General features: G+C 45.8%; 1 protein-coding gene across 8 annotated transcripts in view; it reads right to left on the reverse strand.

The window, feature by feature from the left end:
- ryr1b (ryanodine receptor 1b (skeletal)) overlaps positions 1–17,932 on the reverse strand; it is a 114,662-nt gene that overhangs the window by 34,775 nt on the left and 61,955 nt on the right. For 4 of the 8 annotated variants that reach the window (XM_079246623.1, XM_079246621.1, XM_079246624.1 and 1 more), the window contains 5 exons: positions 13,807–13,906; positions 13,632–13,711; positions 12,106–12,182; positions 11,953–12,026; positions 11,592–11,609 (listed from right to left, as the gene is read on the reverse strand). In XM_079246623.1, the coding sequence (XP_079102749.1) occupies positions 11,592–11,609; positions 11,953–12,026; positions 12,106–12,182; positions 13,632–13,711; positions 13,807–13,906 (349 nt within the window). The remainder of the gene's footprint in view (positions 1–11,591; positions 11,610–11,952; positions 12,027–12,105; positions 12,183–13,631; positions 13,712–13,806; positions 13,907–17,932) is intronic. The other 4 variants (XM_079246622.1, XM_079246619.1, XM_079246626.1 and 1 more) reach the window with 1 other exon arrangement.

Genomic DNA, 17,932 nt, shown 5'->3' on the forward strand with positions numbered 1-17,932 from the left:
CCAGTCCTGGATCCGGTATCCAGCTGGTTTTAATCCAGTCCTGGACCCGCTATCCAGCAGGTTATAATCCAGTCCTGGACCCGGTATCCAGCTGGTTTTAATCCAGTCCTGGACCCGCTATCCAGCAGGTTATAATCCAGTCCTGGACCCGGTATCCAGCAGGTTTTAATCCAGTCCTGGACCCGCTATCCAGCAGGTTTTAATCCAGTCCTGGACCCGGTATCCAGCAGGTTTTTATCCTGTCCTGGACCCGCTATCCAGCAGGTTTTAATCCAGTCCTGGATCCGGTATCCAGCTGGTTTTAATCCAGTCCTGGACCCGCTATCCAGCAGGTTATAATCCAGTCCTGGACCCGGTATCCAGCTGGTTTTAATCCAGTCCTGGACCCGCTATCCAGCAGGTTTTAATCCAGTCCTGGACCCGCTATCCAGCAGGTTTTAATCCAGTCCTGGACCCGGTATCCAGCAGGTTTTAATCCAGTCCTGGACCCGGTATCCAGCAGGTTTTAATCCAGTCCTGGACCCGCTATCCAGCAGGTTTTAATCCAGTCCTGGACCCGGTATCCAGCAGGTTTTAATCCAGTCCTGGACCCGCTATCCAGCAGGTTTTAATCCAGTCCTGGACCCGGTATCCAGCAGGTTTTAATCCAGTCCTGGACCCGCTATCCAGCAGGTTTTAATCCAGTCCTGGACCCACTATCCAGCAGGTTTTAATCCAGTCCTGGACCCGGTATCCAGCAGGTTTTAATCCAGTCCTGGACCCGCTATCCAGCAGGTTTTTATCCTGTCCTGGACCCGCTATCCAGCAGGTTTTAATCCAGTCATGGATCCGGTATCCAGCAGGTTTTAATCCAGTCCTGGACCCGGTATCCAGCAGGTTTTTATCCTGTCCTGGACCCGCTATCCAGCAGGTTTTAATCCAGTCCTGGACCCGCTATCCAGCAGGTTTTAATCCAGTCCTGGACCCGCTATCCAGCAGGTTTTAATCCAGTCCTGGACCCGCTATCCAGCAGGTTTTAATCCAGTCCTGGACCCGGTATCCAGCAGGTTTTTATCCTGTCCTGGACCCGCTATCCAGCAGGTTTTAATCCAGTCCTGGATCCGGTATCCAGCTGGTTTTAATCCAGTCCTGGACCCGGTATCCAGCAGGTTTTAATCCAGTCCTGGACCCGGTATCCAGCAGGTTTTAATCCAGTCCTGGACTCGCTATCCAGCTGGTTTTAATCCAGTCCTGGACCCGGTATCCAGCAGGTTTTTATCCTGTCCTGGACCCACTATCCAGCAGGTTTTAATCCAGTCCTGGACCCGCTATCCAACAGGTTTTAATCCAGTCCTGGACCCGGTATCCAGCAGGTTTTAATCCAGTCCTGGACCCGCTATCCAGCAGGTTTTAATCCAGTCCTGGACCCGGTATCCAGCTGGTTTTAATCCAGTCCTGGACCCGCTATCCAGCAGGTTATAATCCTGTCCTGGACCCGCTATCCAGCAGGTTTTAATCCAGTCCTGGACCCGGTATCCAGCAGGTTTTAATCCAGTCCTGGACCCGGTATCCAGCAGGTTTTAATCCAGTCCTGGACCCGCTATCCAGCAGGTTTTAATCCAGTCCTGGACCCGGTATCCAGCAGGTTTTAATCCAGTCCTGGACCCGGTATCCAGCAGGTTTTAATCCAGTCCTGGACCCGGTATCCAGCAGGTTTTAATCCAGTCCTGGACCCGGTATCCAGCAGGTTTTAATCCAGTCCTGGACCCACTATCCAGCAGGTTTTAATCCAGTCCTGGACCCGGTATCCAGCAGGTTTTAATCCAGTCCTGGACCCGGTATCCAGCAGGTTTTTATCCTGTCCTGGACCCGCTATCCAGCAGGTTTTAATCCAGTCATGGATCCGGTATCCAGCAGGTTTTAATCCAGTCCTGGACCCGGTATCCAGCAGGTTTTTATCCTGTCCTGGACCCGCTATCCAGCAGGTTTTAATCCAGTCCTGGACCCGCTATCCAGCAGGTTTTAATCCAGTCCTGGACCCGCTATCCAGCAGGTTTTAATCCAGTCCTGGACCCGCTATCCAGCAGGTTTTAATCCAGTCCTGGACCCGCTATCCAGCAGGTTTTTATCCTGTCCTGGACCCGGTATCCAGCAGGTTTTAATCCAGTCCTGGATCCGGTATCCAGCTGGTTTTAATCCAGTCCTGGACCCGGTATCCAGCAGGTTTTAATCCAGTCCTGGACCCGGTATCCAGCAGGTTTTAATCCAGTCCTGGACCCGGTATCCAGCAGGTTTTAATCCAGTCCTGGACCCGGTATCCAGCAGGTTTTTATCCTGTCCTGGACCCACTATCCAGCAGGTTTTAATCCAGTCCTGGACCCGCTATCCAGCAGGTTTTAATCCAGTCCTGGACCCGCTATCCAGCAGGTTTTAATCCAGTCCTGGACCCGCTATCCAGCAGGTTTTAATCCAGTCCTGGACCCGCTATCCAGCAGGTTTTAATCCAGTCCTGGACCCGGTATCCAGCAGGTTTTTATCCTGTCCTGGACCCGCTATCCAGCAGGTTTTAATCCAGTCCTGGATCCGGTATCCAGCTGGTTTTAATCCAGTCCTGGACCCGGTATCCAGCAGGTTTTAATCCAGTCCTGGACCCGGTATCCAGCAGGTTTTAATCCAGTCCTGGACCCGGTATCCAGCAGGTTTTAATCCAGTCCTGGACCCGGTATCCAGCAGGTTTTTATCCTGTCCTGGACCCGCTATCCAGCAGGTTTTAATCCAGTCCTGGATCCGGTATCCAGCTGGTTTTAATCCAGTCCTGGATCCGGTATCCAGCAGGTTATAATCCAGTCCTGGACCCGGTATCCAGCTGGTTTTAATCCAGTCCTGGACCCGCTATCCAGCAGGTTATAATCCAGTCCTGGACCCGCTATCCAGCAGGTTTTAATCCAGTCCTGGACCCGGTATCCAGCAGGTTTTAATCCAGTCCTGGACCCGGTATCCAGCAGGTTTTAATCCAGTCCTGGACCCGGTATCCAGCAGGTTTTAATCCAGTCCTGGACCCGGTATCCAGCAGGTTTTAATCCAGTCCTGGACCCGCTATCCAGCAGGTTATAATCCAGTCCTGGACCCGGTATCCAGCAGGTTATAATCCAGTCCTGGACCCGGTATCCAGCAGGTTTTAATCCAGTCCTGGACCCGCTATCCAGCAGGTTTTAATCCAGTCCTGGACCCACTATCCAGCAGGTTTTAATCCAGTCCTGGACCCGGTATCCAGCAGGTTTTAATCCAGTCCTGGACCCGGTATCCAGCAGGTTTTTATCCTGTCCTGGACCCGCTATCCAGCAGGTTTTAATCCAGTCATGGATCCGGTATCCAGCAGGTTTTAATCCAGTCCTGGACCCGGTATCCAGCAGGTTTTTATCCAGTCCTGGACCCGGTATCCAGCAGGTTTTAATCCAGTCCTGGACCCACTATCCAGCTGGTTTTAATCCAGTCCTGGACCCACTATCCAGCAGGTTTTAATCCAGTCCTGGACTCGCTATCCAGCTGGTTTTAATCCAGTCCTGGACCCACTATCCAGCAGGTTTTAATCCAGTCCTGGACTCGCTATCCAGCAGGTTTTAATCCAGTCCTGGACCCACTATCCAGCTGGTTTTAATCCAGTCCTGGACCCGCTATCCAGCTGGTTTTAATCCAGTCCTGGACCCGCTATCCAGCAGGTTTTAATCCAGTCCTGGACCCACTATCCAGCTGGTTTTAATCCAGTCCTGGACCCACTATCCAGCAGGTTTTAATCCAGTCCTGGACCCACTATCCAGCAGGTTTTAATCCAGTCCTGGACCCACTATCCAGCAGGTTTTAATCCAGTCCTGGACCCACTATCCAGCAGGTTTTAATCCAGTCCTGGACCAGCTATCCAGCAGGTTTTAATCCAGTCCTGGACCAGCTATCCAGCAGGTTTTAATCCAGTCCTGGACTCGGTATCCAGCAGGTTTTAATCCAGTCCTGGACCCGGTATCCAGCAGGTTTTAATCCAGTCCTGGACTCGCTATCCAGCAGGTTTTAATCCAGTCCTGGACTCGCTATCCAGCAGGTTTTAATCCAGTCCTGGACCCGCTATCCAGCAGGTTTTAATCCAGTCCTGGACTCGGTATCCAGCAGGTTAAATCCAGTCCTGGACCCGGTATCCAGCTGGTTTTAATTCAGTCCTGGACCCTGTATCCAGCAGGTTTTAATCCAGTCCTGGACCCGCTATCCAGCAGGTTATAATCCAGTCCTGGACCCGCTATCCAGCAGGTTTTAATCCAGTCCTGGACCCGGTATCCAGCAGGTTTTAATCCAGTCCTGGACCCGCTATCCAGCAGGTTATAATCCAGTCCTGGACCCGGTATCCAGCAGGTTTTAATCCAGTCCTGGACCCGGTATCCAGCAGGTTTTAATCCAGTCCTGGACCCGCTATCCAGCAGGTTATAATCCAGTCCTGGACCCGCTATCCAGCAGGTTTTAATCCAGTCCTGGACCCGCTATCCAGCAGGTTTTAATCCAGTCCTGGACCCGCTATCCAGCAGGTTTTAATCCAGTCCTGGACCCGCTATCCAGCAGGTTTTAATCAAGTCCTGGACCCGGTATCCAGCAGGTTTTAATCCAGTCCTGGACCCGCTATCCAGCAGGTTTTAATCCAGTCCTGGACCCGGTATCCAGCAGGTTTTAATCCAGTCCTGGACCCGGTATCCAGCAGGTTTTAATCCAGTCCTGGACCCGCTATCCAGCAGGTTTTAATTCAGTCCTGGACCCGGTATCCAGCTGGTTTTAATCCAGTCCTGGACCCGCTATCCAGCAGGTTTTAATCCAGTCCTGGACCCGCTATCCAGCAGGTTTTAATCCAGTCCTGGACCCGCTATCCAGCAGGTTTTAATCCAGTCCTGGACCCGGTATCCAGCAGGTTTTAATCCAGTCCTGGACCCGCTATCCAGCAGGTTTTAATCCAGTCCTGGACCCGGTATCCAGCAGGTTTTAATCCAGTCCTGGACCCGGTATCCAGCAGGTTTTAATCCAGTCCTGGACCCGGTATCCAGCAGGTTTTAATCCAGTCCTGGACCCGCTATCCAGCAGGTTTTAATCCAGTCCTGGACCCACTATCCAGCAGGTTTTAATCCAGTCCTGGACCCGGTATCCAGCAGGTTATAATCCAGTCCTGGACCCGCTATCCAGCAGGTTATAATCCAGTCCTGGACCCGCTATCCAGCAGGTTTTAATCCAGTCCTGGACCCGGTATCCAGCAGGTTTTAATCCAGTCCTGGACCCGCTATCCAGCAGGTTTTAATCCAGTCCTGGACCCGGTATCCAGCAGGTTTTAATCAAGTCCTGGACCCGGTATCCAGCAGGTTTTAATCCAGTCCTGGACCCGGTATCCAGCAGGTTTTAATCCAGTCCTGGACCCGGTATCCAGCAGGTTTTAATCCAGTCCTGGACCCGGTATCCAGCAGGTTTTAATCCAGTCCTGGACCCGCTATCCAGCAGGTTTTAATCCAGTCCTGGACCCGCTATCCAGCAGGTTTTAATTCAGTCCTGGACCCGGTATCCAGCTGGTTTTAATCCAGTCCTGGACCCGGTATCCAGCAGGTTTTAATCCAGTCCTGGACCCGCTATCCAGCAGGTTTTAATCCAGTCCTGGACCCGCTATCCAGCAGGTTTTAATCCAGTCCTGGACCCGGTATCCAGCAGGTTTTAATCCAGTCCTGGACCCGCTATCCAGCAGGTTTTAATCCAGTCCTGGACCCGGTATCCAGCAGGTTTTAATCCAGTCCTGGACCCGGTATCCAGCAGGTTTTAATCCAGTCCTGGACCCGGTATCCAGCAGGTTTTAATCCAGTCCTGGACCCGCTATCCAGCAGGTTTTAATCCAGTCCTGGACCCGGTATCCAGCAGGTTTTAATCCAGTCCTGGACCCGCTATCCAGCAGGTTTTAATCCAGTCCTGGACCCGGTATCCAGCAGGTTTTTATCCTGTCCTGGACCCGCTATCCAGCAGGTTTTAATCCAGTCCTGGATCCGGTATCCAGCTGGTTTTAATCCAGTCCTGGACCCGGTATCCAGCAGGTTTTAATCCAGTCCTGGACCCGGTATCCAGCAGGTTTTAATCCAGTCCTGGACCCGGTATCCAGCAGGTTTTAATCCAGTCCTGGACCCGGTATCCAGCAGGTTTTAATCCAGTCCTGGACCCGGTATCCAGCAGGTTTTTATCCTGTCCTGGACCCGCTATCCAGCAGGTTTTAATCCAGTCCTGGATCCGGTATCCAGCTGGTTTTAATCCAGTCCTGGACCCGCTATCCAGCAGGTTATAATCCAGTCCTGGACCCGGTATCCAGCTGGTTTTAATCCAGTCCTGGACCCGCTATCCAGCAGGTTATAATCCAGTCCTGGACCCGCTATCCAGCAGGTTTTAATCCAGTCCTGGACCCGCTATCCAGCAGGTTTTAATCCAGTCCTGGACCCGGTATCCAGCAGGTTTTAATCCAGTCCTGGACCCGGTATCCAGCAGGTTTTAATCCAGTCCTGGACCCGGTATCCAGCAGGTTTTAATCCAGTCCTGGACCCGCTATCCAGCAGGTTTTAATCCAGTCCTGGACCCGGTATCCAGCAGGTTTTAATCCAGTCCTGGACCCGGTATCCAGCAGGTTTTAATCCAGTCCTGGACCCACTATCCAGCAGGTTTTAATCCAGTCCTGGACCCGGTATCCAGCAGGTTTTAATCCAGTCCTGGACCCGGTATCCAGCAGGTTTTTATCCTGTCCTGGACCCGCTATCCAGCAGGTTTTAATCCAGTCATGGATCCGGTATCCAGCAGGTTTTAATCCAGTCCTGGACCCACTATCCAGCTGGTTTTAATCCAGTCCTGGACCCGCTATCCAGCAGGTTATAATCCAGTCCTGGACTCGCTATCCAGCAGGTTTTAATCCAGTCCTGGACCCGGTATCCAGCAGGTTTTAATCCAGTCCTGGACCCGCTATCCAGCAGGTTTTAATCCAGTCCTGGACCCGCTATCCAGCAGGTTTTAATCCAGTCCTGGACCCGGTATCCAGCAGGTTTTTATCCTGTCCTGGACCCGCTATCCAGCAGGTTTTTATCCTGTCCTGGACCCGCTATCCAGCAGGTTTTAATCCAGTCCTGGATCCGGTATCCAGCTGGGTTTAATCCAGTCCTGGACCCGCTATCCAGCAGGTTTTAATCCAGTCCTGGACCCGGTATCCAGCAGGTTTTAATCCAGTCCTGGACCCGGTATCCAGCAGGTTATAATCCAGTCCTGGACCTGGTATCCAGCTGGTTTTAATCCAGTCCTGGACCCGGTATCCAGCAGGTTTTAATCCAGTCCTGGACCCGGTATCCAGCTGGTTTTAATCCAGTCCTGGACCCGCTATCCAGCAGGTTATAATCCAGTCCTGGACCCGGTATCCAGCAGGTTTTAATCCAGTCCTGGACCCGGTATCCAGCAGGTTATAATCCAGTCCTGGACCCGGTATCCAGCAGGTTATAATCCAGTCCTGGACCTGGTATCCAGCTGGTTTTAATCCAGTCCTGGACCCGGTATCCAGCAGGTTATAATCCAGTCCTGGACCCGGTATCCAGCAGGTTTTAATCCAGTCCTGGACCCGGTATCCAGCTGGTTTTAATCCAGTCCTGGACCTGGTATCCAGCAGGTTATAATCCAGTCCTGGACCCGGTATCCAGCAGGTTTTTAGCCTGTCCTGGACCCGCTATCCAGCAGGTTTTAATCCAGTCCTGGACCCGGTATCCAGCTGGTTTTAATCCAGTCCTGGACCCGCTATCCAGCAGGTTATAATCCAGTCCTGGACCCGGTATCCAGCAGGTTATAATCCAGTCCTGGACCCGGTATCCAGCAGGTTATAATCCAGTCCTGGACCCGGTATCCAGCTGGTTTTAATCCAGTCCTGGACCCGGTATCCAGCAGGTTATAATCCAGTCCTGGACCCGGTATCCAGCAGGTTTTAATCCAGTCCTGGACCCGGTATCCAGCTGGTTTTAATCCAGTCCTGGACCTGGTATCCAGCAGGTTATAATCCAGTCCTGGACCCGGTATCCAGCAGGTTTTTAGCCTGTCCTGGACCCGCTATCCAGCAGGTTTTAATCCAGTCCTGGACCCGGTATCCAGCTGGTTTTAATCCAGTCCTGGACCCGCTATCCAGCAGGTTATAATCCAGTCCTGGACCCGGTATCCAGCAGGTTTTTAGCCTGTCCTGGACCCGCTATCCAGCTGGTTTTAATCCAGTCCTGGACCCGCTATCCAGCAGGTTATAATCCAGTCCTGGACCTGCTATCCAGCAGGTTTTTGGTGTTTCCCTCCTTCAACACAGATGATTCAAATCAAATGGATCCAGCAGCTTCTTGTCAACCTGTTAATGAATTTCAGTCAGGTGTGTTGGAGCAGGGAAACATCAAAAACCTGCAGGATACTGGTCCTCCAGGACTGGAGTCTGACACCCGTGTAGACCTTTTAATGTCATGACTAGGATTTAATCTGAAGTATTAAAACCTTTGAGGTGCTGCTCTACCGTCTGGTAGAGGTAAGTTTGCAGTAACTAAACCTGAGCTTCTCTATCAGTCGGGTTGAGTTTGTAAAACCCAAACTCAGTGTTTAAACCTTGAATTCCTCCTCGGGAACGACTAAAGTATTCCTGATTGATTGTTATAATATTACTGTTTTACATTTAAACCGTTTTACTGTTGTTACATTACTATCAACTTCTTTTTAACATCTCTATTTACTAAAAAACCTTTATTCTGTTCATTCTTGTCCAAAACAAACAGAAACACAGAGAGACATTGTTCTCTGGCCTTTTTGTTAGTGTGAAGGTTAAAGGGTTAAGCAGAAGATGGTGCCTTTGTCCCTCATTGGTGGAGATAAAAATGCTGCAGCCGTCCCCAGCAGCTGACAGCGACTGCATGCCCTACTGACATAAAAAATCCTGAAGAGTCAAACAAAACACAATTAAACACAAAAACCAAAGCAGAAAAACTTGGGAGAGCGAAGAAAATGGGAAATAAAAAAATAACAGCCCAGCATAAAACAGAACAGTCAGCCATTTAATTTGGTTTTTACTTCATTGCAGGCAGTATGAACCCATGCTGTCTTGTTTCTTCTCAGGAATAAAACTCAAATCTCTGTTCTTAATCAGCAGAAAGCAGTGATGTCCTAAATTTTCTAACATTAAAGACATAATGTGCAAGTATTACTGACATAAAGCTACTTTATGTATTACTTAAAACATCAAGCATCACTGCTAAACATGTCTATGTGTGAGTGGATCCGGTGGTGTCAGCATGATCTACATGTATACTGTCTTCTTCTATGGTCCCTTCAAAGTAGCCCGATGTAGCTTTCTGACCTTTAAACTGTCTTTCTGACTCGTTGGTTGACGCGCTGACATTTTATGTGCATTTCTGCAGACTTGCTGCCCAACAACGCCTTGCTTTCTTCGCTTGAAGGAAGACAACAGCAACTCATTCAGAGAAACACATGAAGACATTACTGGAGCAAGAAGCACAAGAAAAACAAGCAGAGACAGAATGTCATGATGAGTGTTGGAGTGGAGGACCAAAATACGGAGACGGAAGTCAGGAATGCAGAAGTACGAGGTTTTAACCCAGAAAGAAACTGAAGTCAGAACACGGACGTGGGGAAGCTAGCAAACACAGGGGCGAGAAACTAGCACAGGCAACTAAACAGAATGATCCAGCAACTGAGAACACAAACCAAGGGGTTTAAATACACCGAGGAAGGAACTCCACACAGGTGGAATAAATCAGAAAAACCAAACCAGGTGAACTAATGAAGAGGAACCTAGACATGAGAGAACCAAACAAGGAACTCTACAAACCAAAACAGGAAGGCAGAACTGACGACAAACACAAAACATCCTGTCATGACACAGAACAAGAGATCAAGGTCAACGTAGGACAGACTTTTACTGTGTGCAGAGCACTCAGAGTGCAGGTAGGATGCAGGATGGATGCAGAATTAGCTGTAGTTATCTGTCAAAGTTCCATCGTGCTCCTTTCAGGCATGACTTCTCCCAGACGCAGCTCTAGCACCTAGAAAACCGAGCTGCTGCTTCAGTTTGAAAGCTTTACACAGAGCTGTTTGTCCATTCAGAGACACCGTAGTAAAATTGGCAGCAGCTGCCATGTATGTGAACCCACAGAAGGAGATACGGATTTTAAGAGAATAAAAAAATGACAGGAATTTTAGTATAGTAATTAAATATCAATAAAAACATGTTTTTTAAATCAATATATTAATTTTATAGGTCATTGATTTTGTTACAAACTTAAATCTCAGTGCTTCCAGCTTGTTTTGATGCCACCTTGATTATTTTCTGTACGTTTCTGGAGCTGTGAGATGTCTGGAGATGTCCTGCAGCATCCTGAAACTGGACTTCAGAGCGATGACTTCCAGCCCGGACCGCCACGTTGCAGCTGCATTCTGCTTTAAATCTCTGCTTACATATTCCAGCAACTGGATATCAAACATACTGGCTGTTTTGGACACCATGGCTGATTAATATGCAAAAGGAAAAAATATTATGAGAGGAAACTAGAAAAAGGAGAATAGAAAGGAACAGAGTATGGGATAAAACGACATACAACTGTCTTTTACTGTCTGGAGAAGAGGTACAGGACAGAGGCTGAATTAGTCAAAGTCAAAGTCAAAGATACTTTATTTATTTATTAGCTGTCGTTAGGGATCACCGCTGTGTGAAAATCTACCAGAATTCAGCGGATGTCTTTAATAACCATCCTTCATCAGTAAATCAACAATACAGTAAATCTAAAACTGTTCCTTCACTGAGCAGAAAACAAGCTAGGAACAGAAACAGGGTGGTAAGAGACTAAACCTGGTTCATACTGCCAACAATAAAATAAAAGCAAAAGTTGGAATCACTGTATTTTTTTATTTACATTTTTCAAAATGCTCCAAGTTTCTGATTTGATGTTTTGTTACGATTCCACATAAAACTAACACTGTTGAGGTGAAACAGGTTTAATTAGGAATGATCAGAGCTTAAAAAGAGGATTTATGTGCAGTTTCCTCAGACAGGTTAGCTTTGAGCGTCAACCTGAGGGTGAGAATTTGAGAGATGCAAAATGAGACATACAGGCGCCTGAATAGTTTCTATAGCTGCTGCAGTTCATTTCGGGGGGGGGGGGGGGTTGTTGGTCTATGGGTGTAAGCAGGACATGAAGGCTGACTGCTCTTCCCTCCTGTCCATCAGCCGAGACGCTGAGATTGTTGGAGTTACAGTAGATCTGCGACAAAACACTCAAAGATGACAGTAAAGGTTTGCAATCACTTGAGAAGGAAAGAAGCACATGAGTTCATCAGCATGTGTGTCACTGCAAGCTTCGCATTGTGATTCAACAGTAAGGTGACTGAAGAGCCTAATTTCATTTAGTCCTTGAGTGTGAAATGAAATGCATATTAAGTTCACAGCAAGAAAAAGACTAGTCAGGTGATTAGGAGCCAGACAGGGAGAGAGAGCTGAGAGAGGACAGAAGGGAGAAGGAGGGAAAAAAAAAGAAAGATACATCATTTACCATGTTCTCGCTTCATATCTGAGAACCATGACAGCAGCAAATTGACGAGTAGGAGGGACAAAAAAGGTTGAATTGGGTAAAGTGAAAGAAAAACAAAGAGAGACCAAGTGAGTCCAGAAATCTCATGACTGTCAGTGGATGATACAGTTTCATACATAAACAGTCAAAATGCTTCATGGTTTTTTCATGACAACATATGTGCAACCAGACGTCCACAAACAGGCACACTCAGACACACACCGATGCACATACGGACATGTCACAGCAGATGGGAAATGTCACATTATGGCACAATGCAAAATACACCAGAAGAGACATGAGGAATGTGTGAAAGTGTGTGTTTGGATTAAACCATACTCACTAGTGCCCTCCTCAGACACCATCCCAAGTCCTTCTGCCTTGTTCTGCCTCTCAAATGCATTCAAGTCCAAAACGCTGCATGAGAAAAACAAGAAGCTTCACTCGCAGCTGCCTCCACGAAAACAACTGACTTACCAGGAGAAACGAGACTGACCTGCAGGTCTGCATCAGAGCCTGAACGCTGAGGAAAAATCCCACATCCTTTTTATCCTTCAGGTAGTCCAGCATCCTCTGCACACAGACAGAAGACAAATCCAGTCAGAGAGAGACACGGCACTTTGCAGAACTCCTCAGTCGTCCTCTAGTGTTGTTGATTTGCTTCGATGCAGACCGACTTTCTTGTCATCCTTTAAAGAGGTCTTCAGGAACAGTTCTCCAGGTTTTCCAGCTTTCATTTGTACATTTTCTACTGTTTCAATCCCTTCATTGTGTTTTGGTTTTGTTCATTCCAACACTAATGCCTGCCTTCCAGCAGGAAAGAGGGACGTAACAGACGACCTGTTGTTAGGAGCAACCAGCCAGAAAAACTCATCATTTCTTCCTCCTCTCCTCCCCTTGCACACAGTTAGATATGAAACTGTTAGTTCCAGGAACAAGGAGGCCATCGAGTGACCTATCAGTTGCAAGTGCATCATGGTGTGTCTTTAAACAGCTGGAGTAGAGGAACAGAAGAAGTTCCAGGCCTAGAGCGAGACCTGATGGATGAAGCTGAACCATCAGCTGATCCGTCTACTGTTGGCTGGAGCCTCATCGGAAATGGTCTCCACGGAAACGTGGCTGTCAAGAAGCAGCGAGAAAAGGCTGAGGTAGGTCACATGACACAAGAAGTGGACTGAAGATCAGTGGGAACGGGTCTGATAGGGAGACGGATCCTTTACTGAAGCAATGTGGGACCATCTGGACAGAAAACGGAACAAAAGGAAGAAACAGCCAAAGAAAAGCTTTGGAAAGTCCTGCAGAGATGCTGGAGAGGAGTTCCTGAAGAGGATCGCTGGGAACTAGTCTACATAATAACTAATCGATAGTCTAACGATGGTTATTACTATTCAATAAAAATGGTTCATAAAAAACATTAAATACGGGTCTTATTTCAGTCTGAACTTTATTGACAGCCTTGAATGTGTTTTAACTAATTTTACATTTTGGTGGAAATGTACGTATTTGTATTTTGTATGTATATATTTTTAATTTTCGCAATGCAATGTAAATCGTGTATACTTTCTTATTGTGTAAAAGCCCAACTAGGGACGGGCACTGAATATTAGCCTTGGCTAAAATGCTGTAGTATGTGCCATCATTCATGGAGCGTACTTTTCCCTATCAAATAAGAATAAATTAAATAAATAAATCACTGGAGAAAACTGGAAAAAATGACAAAACATTGAAAAGAAAAGGTTTAAAGAGTCCTTGAACATGTCTTGAGAAGTATTCCTGAAGACAGCTTATGAAACAAAACTCCTCCAAGAGGAATAAAACGGCTGCATTTGTATTTCTGTTGACATGCTTCACTAAATCCTGATTCCAACAGCTTTTCTACACTTTCCCACAGTCCTGCAGGATTTCTCCCATAAAAATCTGCAATCGGTGCTAAAAACTGCTGTTCAGTGACTTTAGCTTGGCTTCATTTTCCAATTTAACTGTAATTAAATTTTCTAAAAGCTTCTGAAAACCTTTGTTTACCTGCTGAACATCACTGTTGCCTCCATTGAGGATGGAGATCCCCAGTTTGAGCGTGGAAGAAACCATGACTCCAGGTTCGCCTAAAACAGGAGACGGGTGTTGTTTAAACCATCACATCGGACAGATGCTAGTGTGTGTGTGTGTGTGTGTGTGATAGGGTTTATGCAGCAGCTACCTTTGCAGGCACTGATCATCTGCAGCACCATCTCTGCAGCCCCGCGGTCGTGGAGACGGGACTGTTGGTACAGAAGCCGCTGTTTCTCCATCTCCTTTTCCTGTGAGCAGAGGAGGTGGGACACGGTTGTAACCCTGTCAACATGAACTGCACTGCCCCCCACATTCACACACACACACACACACACACACTCGCTCAGTCCGAAAGCTAAAGCCAATTAGCTCATTTTACTTTTAATTTTTCACAGTACAATTACATTTTCCCACAAAGAAAAAAAAAACCCATGGAAAAAAAAAAGATAAAAAATGATGAGAGAAATCTGTTTTGCGTTTATGAAGAATTTTTAACATAAATTTCCTTATTTTTTATTTTTTAAAAAATTTAAAAGTAAATGTGTTTTCATACTTTCAATCTTTTTTCCTTTATACTTTATTTCCATTCTTTCTCCCTGATTTTTTCCTTTTAGTAATACAATATATTAATAAGGAATTATAAAATGTAGAAGTCCCACCACTCCATAATAAAAGTATAAATAGAATCATCTGCAACATCACTTAGCCTGTATGTTTTAGTTTAGATTTCTGCTTTTTTCAGACCATTTCAGTGTCATGTTTTTGCCACCCTGATCTCCTGGCGCTCATCATTGATTACTCGATCCACCTGCTGGCTTAACTAATTGCCTCTGATACCTCATTCAGTTCACCTGGTTTCCTTTTCTCTCACTGCCTACTTAAGCTCCCTCCAATCCCTCCTTTTCTGCCAGATAATAATCAGACCAATGTCTAGTTTTGTTCCAGCGTTCTACGGATTGTTCCTCAGTTGCCGACCTTCTGCTTCATGCCCCTGGATTACCCTCCTTGCCTTGCCCTCGACGGACACCGCTACCTTTCGGATCTTCTGGTTACCGACCCTGCCTGTCTTTGGATCTCTGAGCCTTGTCTTTGCCTGGATGAGTATTTTGCCATCCTGTTTACCTCCCAGCTGTTGCCTGGTTTCTTCTGCAGACCATTCCCCTGGACTGATCTTCTGTTCATACTACTCCACCAATAAACTGGTCATTTGTCCAGAACTCCCTGTGTGTGGCTGAATTACGGATCCTCAGGGTAACTCATTACATTCAGTCTGTATAATCTCAATCCAAATGGAATTTACCCTGATCTCCACAACACCGATTCGTTTCTACTTTTTAAATCCATACTCAGACTAATGAATTTAACCCTTTAATGTTGTATGCATCATATCTTAAACACAGTTTCTGAGACCTTTTGCATCACTACATTGTAAAAACTCTGCTGTTACCATGTTGTAATCGCTCTAATGCTAGTTGTATGCTAGGGGCTGTGACAATATGCTTTCGTCCCAATTTGATTTAGATTTTTTGGGTGCCAATTTGATTTAAATAGCGATTCTCCCAATTCTTCAATATTTCTCATTTTTGTAGACTAAAAACAACAAAATTTTTTGCTAGTGTTTTTTTTTTTTTTTTTTTTAACTTCAGTTAGGAAAACAAAACAGTAGCCAGATCATCATTCTGCTTACATAATTCCCAAGAAGACAAGTAAAAATATAAATAAAAACAAAAATAAAAAAAAAAGATTTTTATTATTTATTTTGATATTTAATTAGATATCCCACCCCTACTGTCTGCCCCTGGTGGACACAGAATGCACTACAATAATTTTGACAGTAAATTTCCAAAACTTTTTCTTTAAAAGAGACTAATGAAGACATTTAAAAAAAAAAAAAAAAATCAGAATTTTTACCCCAATTTTTGTAATTTTCTGCTTTCATGTATTATTCTGTTCCTACAAGGTAATCTTGAACTATAAAAGGAGTCCACATTATTATTATTATCATCATCATTGATAATAATAATAATATTAGCATTATTATTATGTTTCATAGCAATATCTGTAGGACTGGTCTTGATGTTGCAGAGACTCCAGTTGTACTAAAAAAGCATTTTTCTGTATCAAGTGTTTCCGTTTCTCTACACACTGATATTGTATTTTATAAATAAATAAAACCCGGAAAACTTCAGAGGTCTAAACTTTCAACAGAGTTGGACTTGTTGCATTGTGTTGTCTGTTTGCTGGATTAAACCTGGATTCAACCTGGATTAAACTGGGATTATGCCTGGATTAAACTGGGATTATGCCTGGATTAAACTGGGATTATGCCTGGATTAAATTGGGATTAAGACTGGATTAAACTGGCATTATGCCTGTATTAAACTGGTATTAAGCCTGGATTAAACTGGGATTATGCCTGGATTAAACTGGGATTCAACTGGGGTTAAACCTGGATTAAACTGGAATTAAGCCTGGATTAAACTGGGGTTAAACCTGGATTAAACTGGGATTAAGACTGGATTAAACTGGGATTCAGCCTGGATTAAACTGGGATTAAGCCTAGCATAATTCAAGGCAGACACATCCTCTTTCACACAGTGTGTATTAGTGATGGAGGCAGTTATTCCAGCTTTTACATCCTCCGGAGGTGCAAACTCTCGTTGGCAGTGAGCACATCATCCCAGAGCAGAACACACACTTCACACAGTCTTCCTGAAAGCAACAGCAGTTGTTCCGTGTAACACGTCATGCATGCAACCAACACAACAGTCGAGGTTCTTCCTCCGGGTTCTACCTCATGTAGCTGCAGCCGGCTTTCCACTAAACGACTGAACGAAGAAACGGATGGAAAGAAATAAACATGAAACAACCTGAACTAGTTTGTTTGGTTTGGAAGCAGGACGCCAGAACAACTCTGCTAATAACCACACACACCTTTTCATATGTGTTTGCCTTTCTATCTTAAACCCAGTCTTTCTTTTTCCATCCATCCATCCATTCATCCATCTATCCATCCATCAATCCATAAATCCATCTTTCCACCCAAACATCCATCCATTCATCAATCCATCCATTCATCAATCCATAAATCCATCTTTCCACCCAACCATCCATCCATTCATCAATCCATCCATTCATCAATCCATAAATCCATCTTTCCACCCAACCATCAATCCATCCATCAATCCATAAATCCATCCATCTATAAATCCATCCATCCATCCATCTATCCATCCATCAATCCATAAATCCATCTTTCCACCCAACCATCCATCCATCCATCAATCCATCCATTCATCAATCCATAAATCCATCTTTCCACCCAACCATCAATCCATCCATCAATCCATAAATCCATCCATCTATAAATCCATCCATCCATCCATCTATCCATCCATCAATCCATAAATCCATCTTTCCACCCAACCATCCATCCATCCATCAATCCATCCATTCATCAATCCATAAATCCATCTTTCCACCCAACCATCCATCCATCCATCAATCCATCCATTCATCAATCCATAAATCCATCTTTCCACCCAACCATCAATCCATCCATCAATCCATAAATCCATCCATCTATAAATCCATCCATCCATCCATCCATCCATCCATCCATAAATCCATCTATCCATCCGTCCATAAATCCATCCATAAATCCATCCATCCATAAATCCATCCATCTATCCATCCATCCATCCATTCATTCATCCATCCATCCATTCATCCATCCATCCATCCGTCCATCCATAAATCCATCCATCCATCCATTCATTCATCCATCCATCCATTCATCCATCCATCCATCCGTCCATAAATACATCCATCCATCCGTCCATAAATACATCCATAAATCCATCCATTCATCCATTCATCCATCCATCCATCCATCCAGTTTACGGGAAAATGTGGCATCTTGTGTTTCGCTCCTCCTCCCTGATGAGCGAAACATAAGACGCCACATTTTCCTGTAAACTTGGAGCTCTGCATCAGTCTGTCTGGAACTTTTTCTCTTCATGAAAACCAGAAATCTCAGACTGATGAGTCCGTTCGATGGTGTCCTTTGAAATTGCAGGGATTTGAGGGGAATCTGTCTCCTGCGTCTCCTTTCTTCACATTGTAGCTGCAGGGTTGAGCTGATTACATGATTTCACATGTATTTTGTCTTAACCAACAGGTTTGCATGTCGTGGTTGATAATTCTGACTTTCTGAAAAAAATAAAAACATAATATTTCCTATTTTAAAGTTAGCACACCTGAACGCAGCCCTA

Source organism: Telmatherina bonti (assembly GCF_933228915.1).
Source record: "Telmatherina bonti genome assembly, chromosome: 9".
Lineage (NCBI taxonomy): Eukaryota > Metazoa > Chordata > Actinopteri > Atheriniformes > Telmatherinidae > Telmatherina > Telmatherina bonti.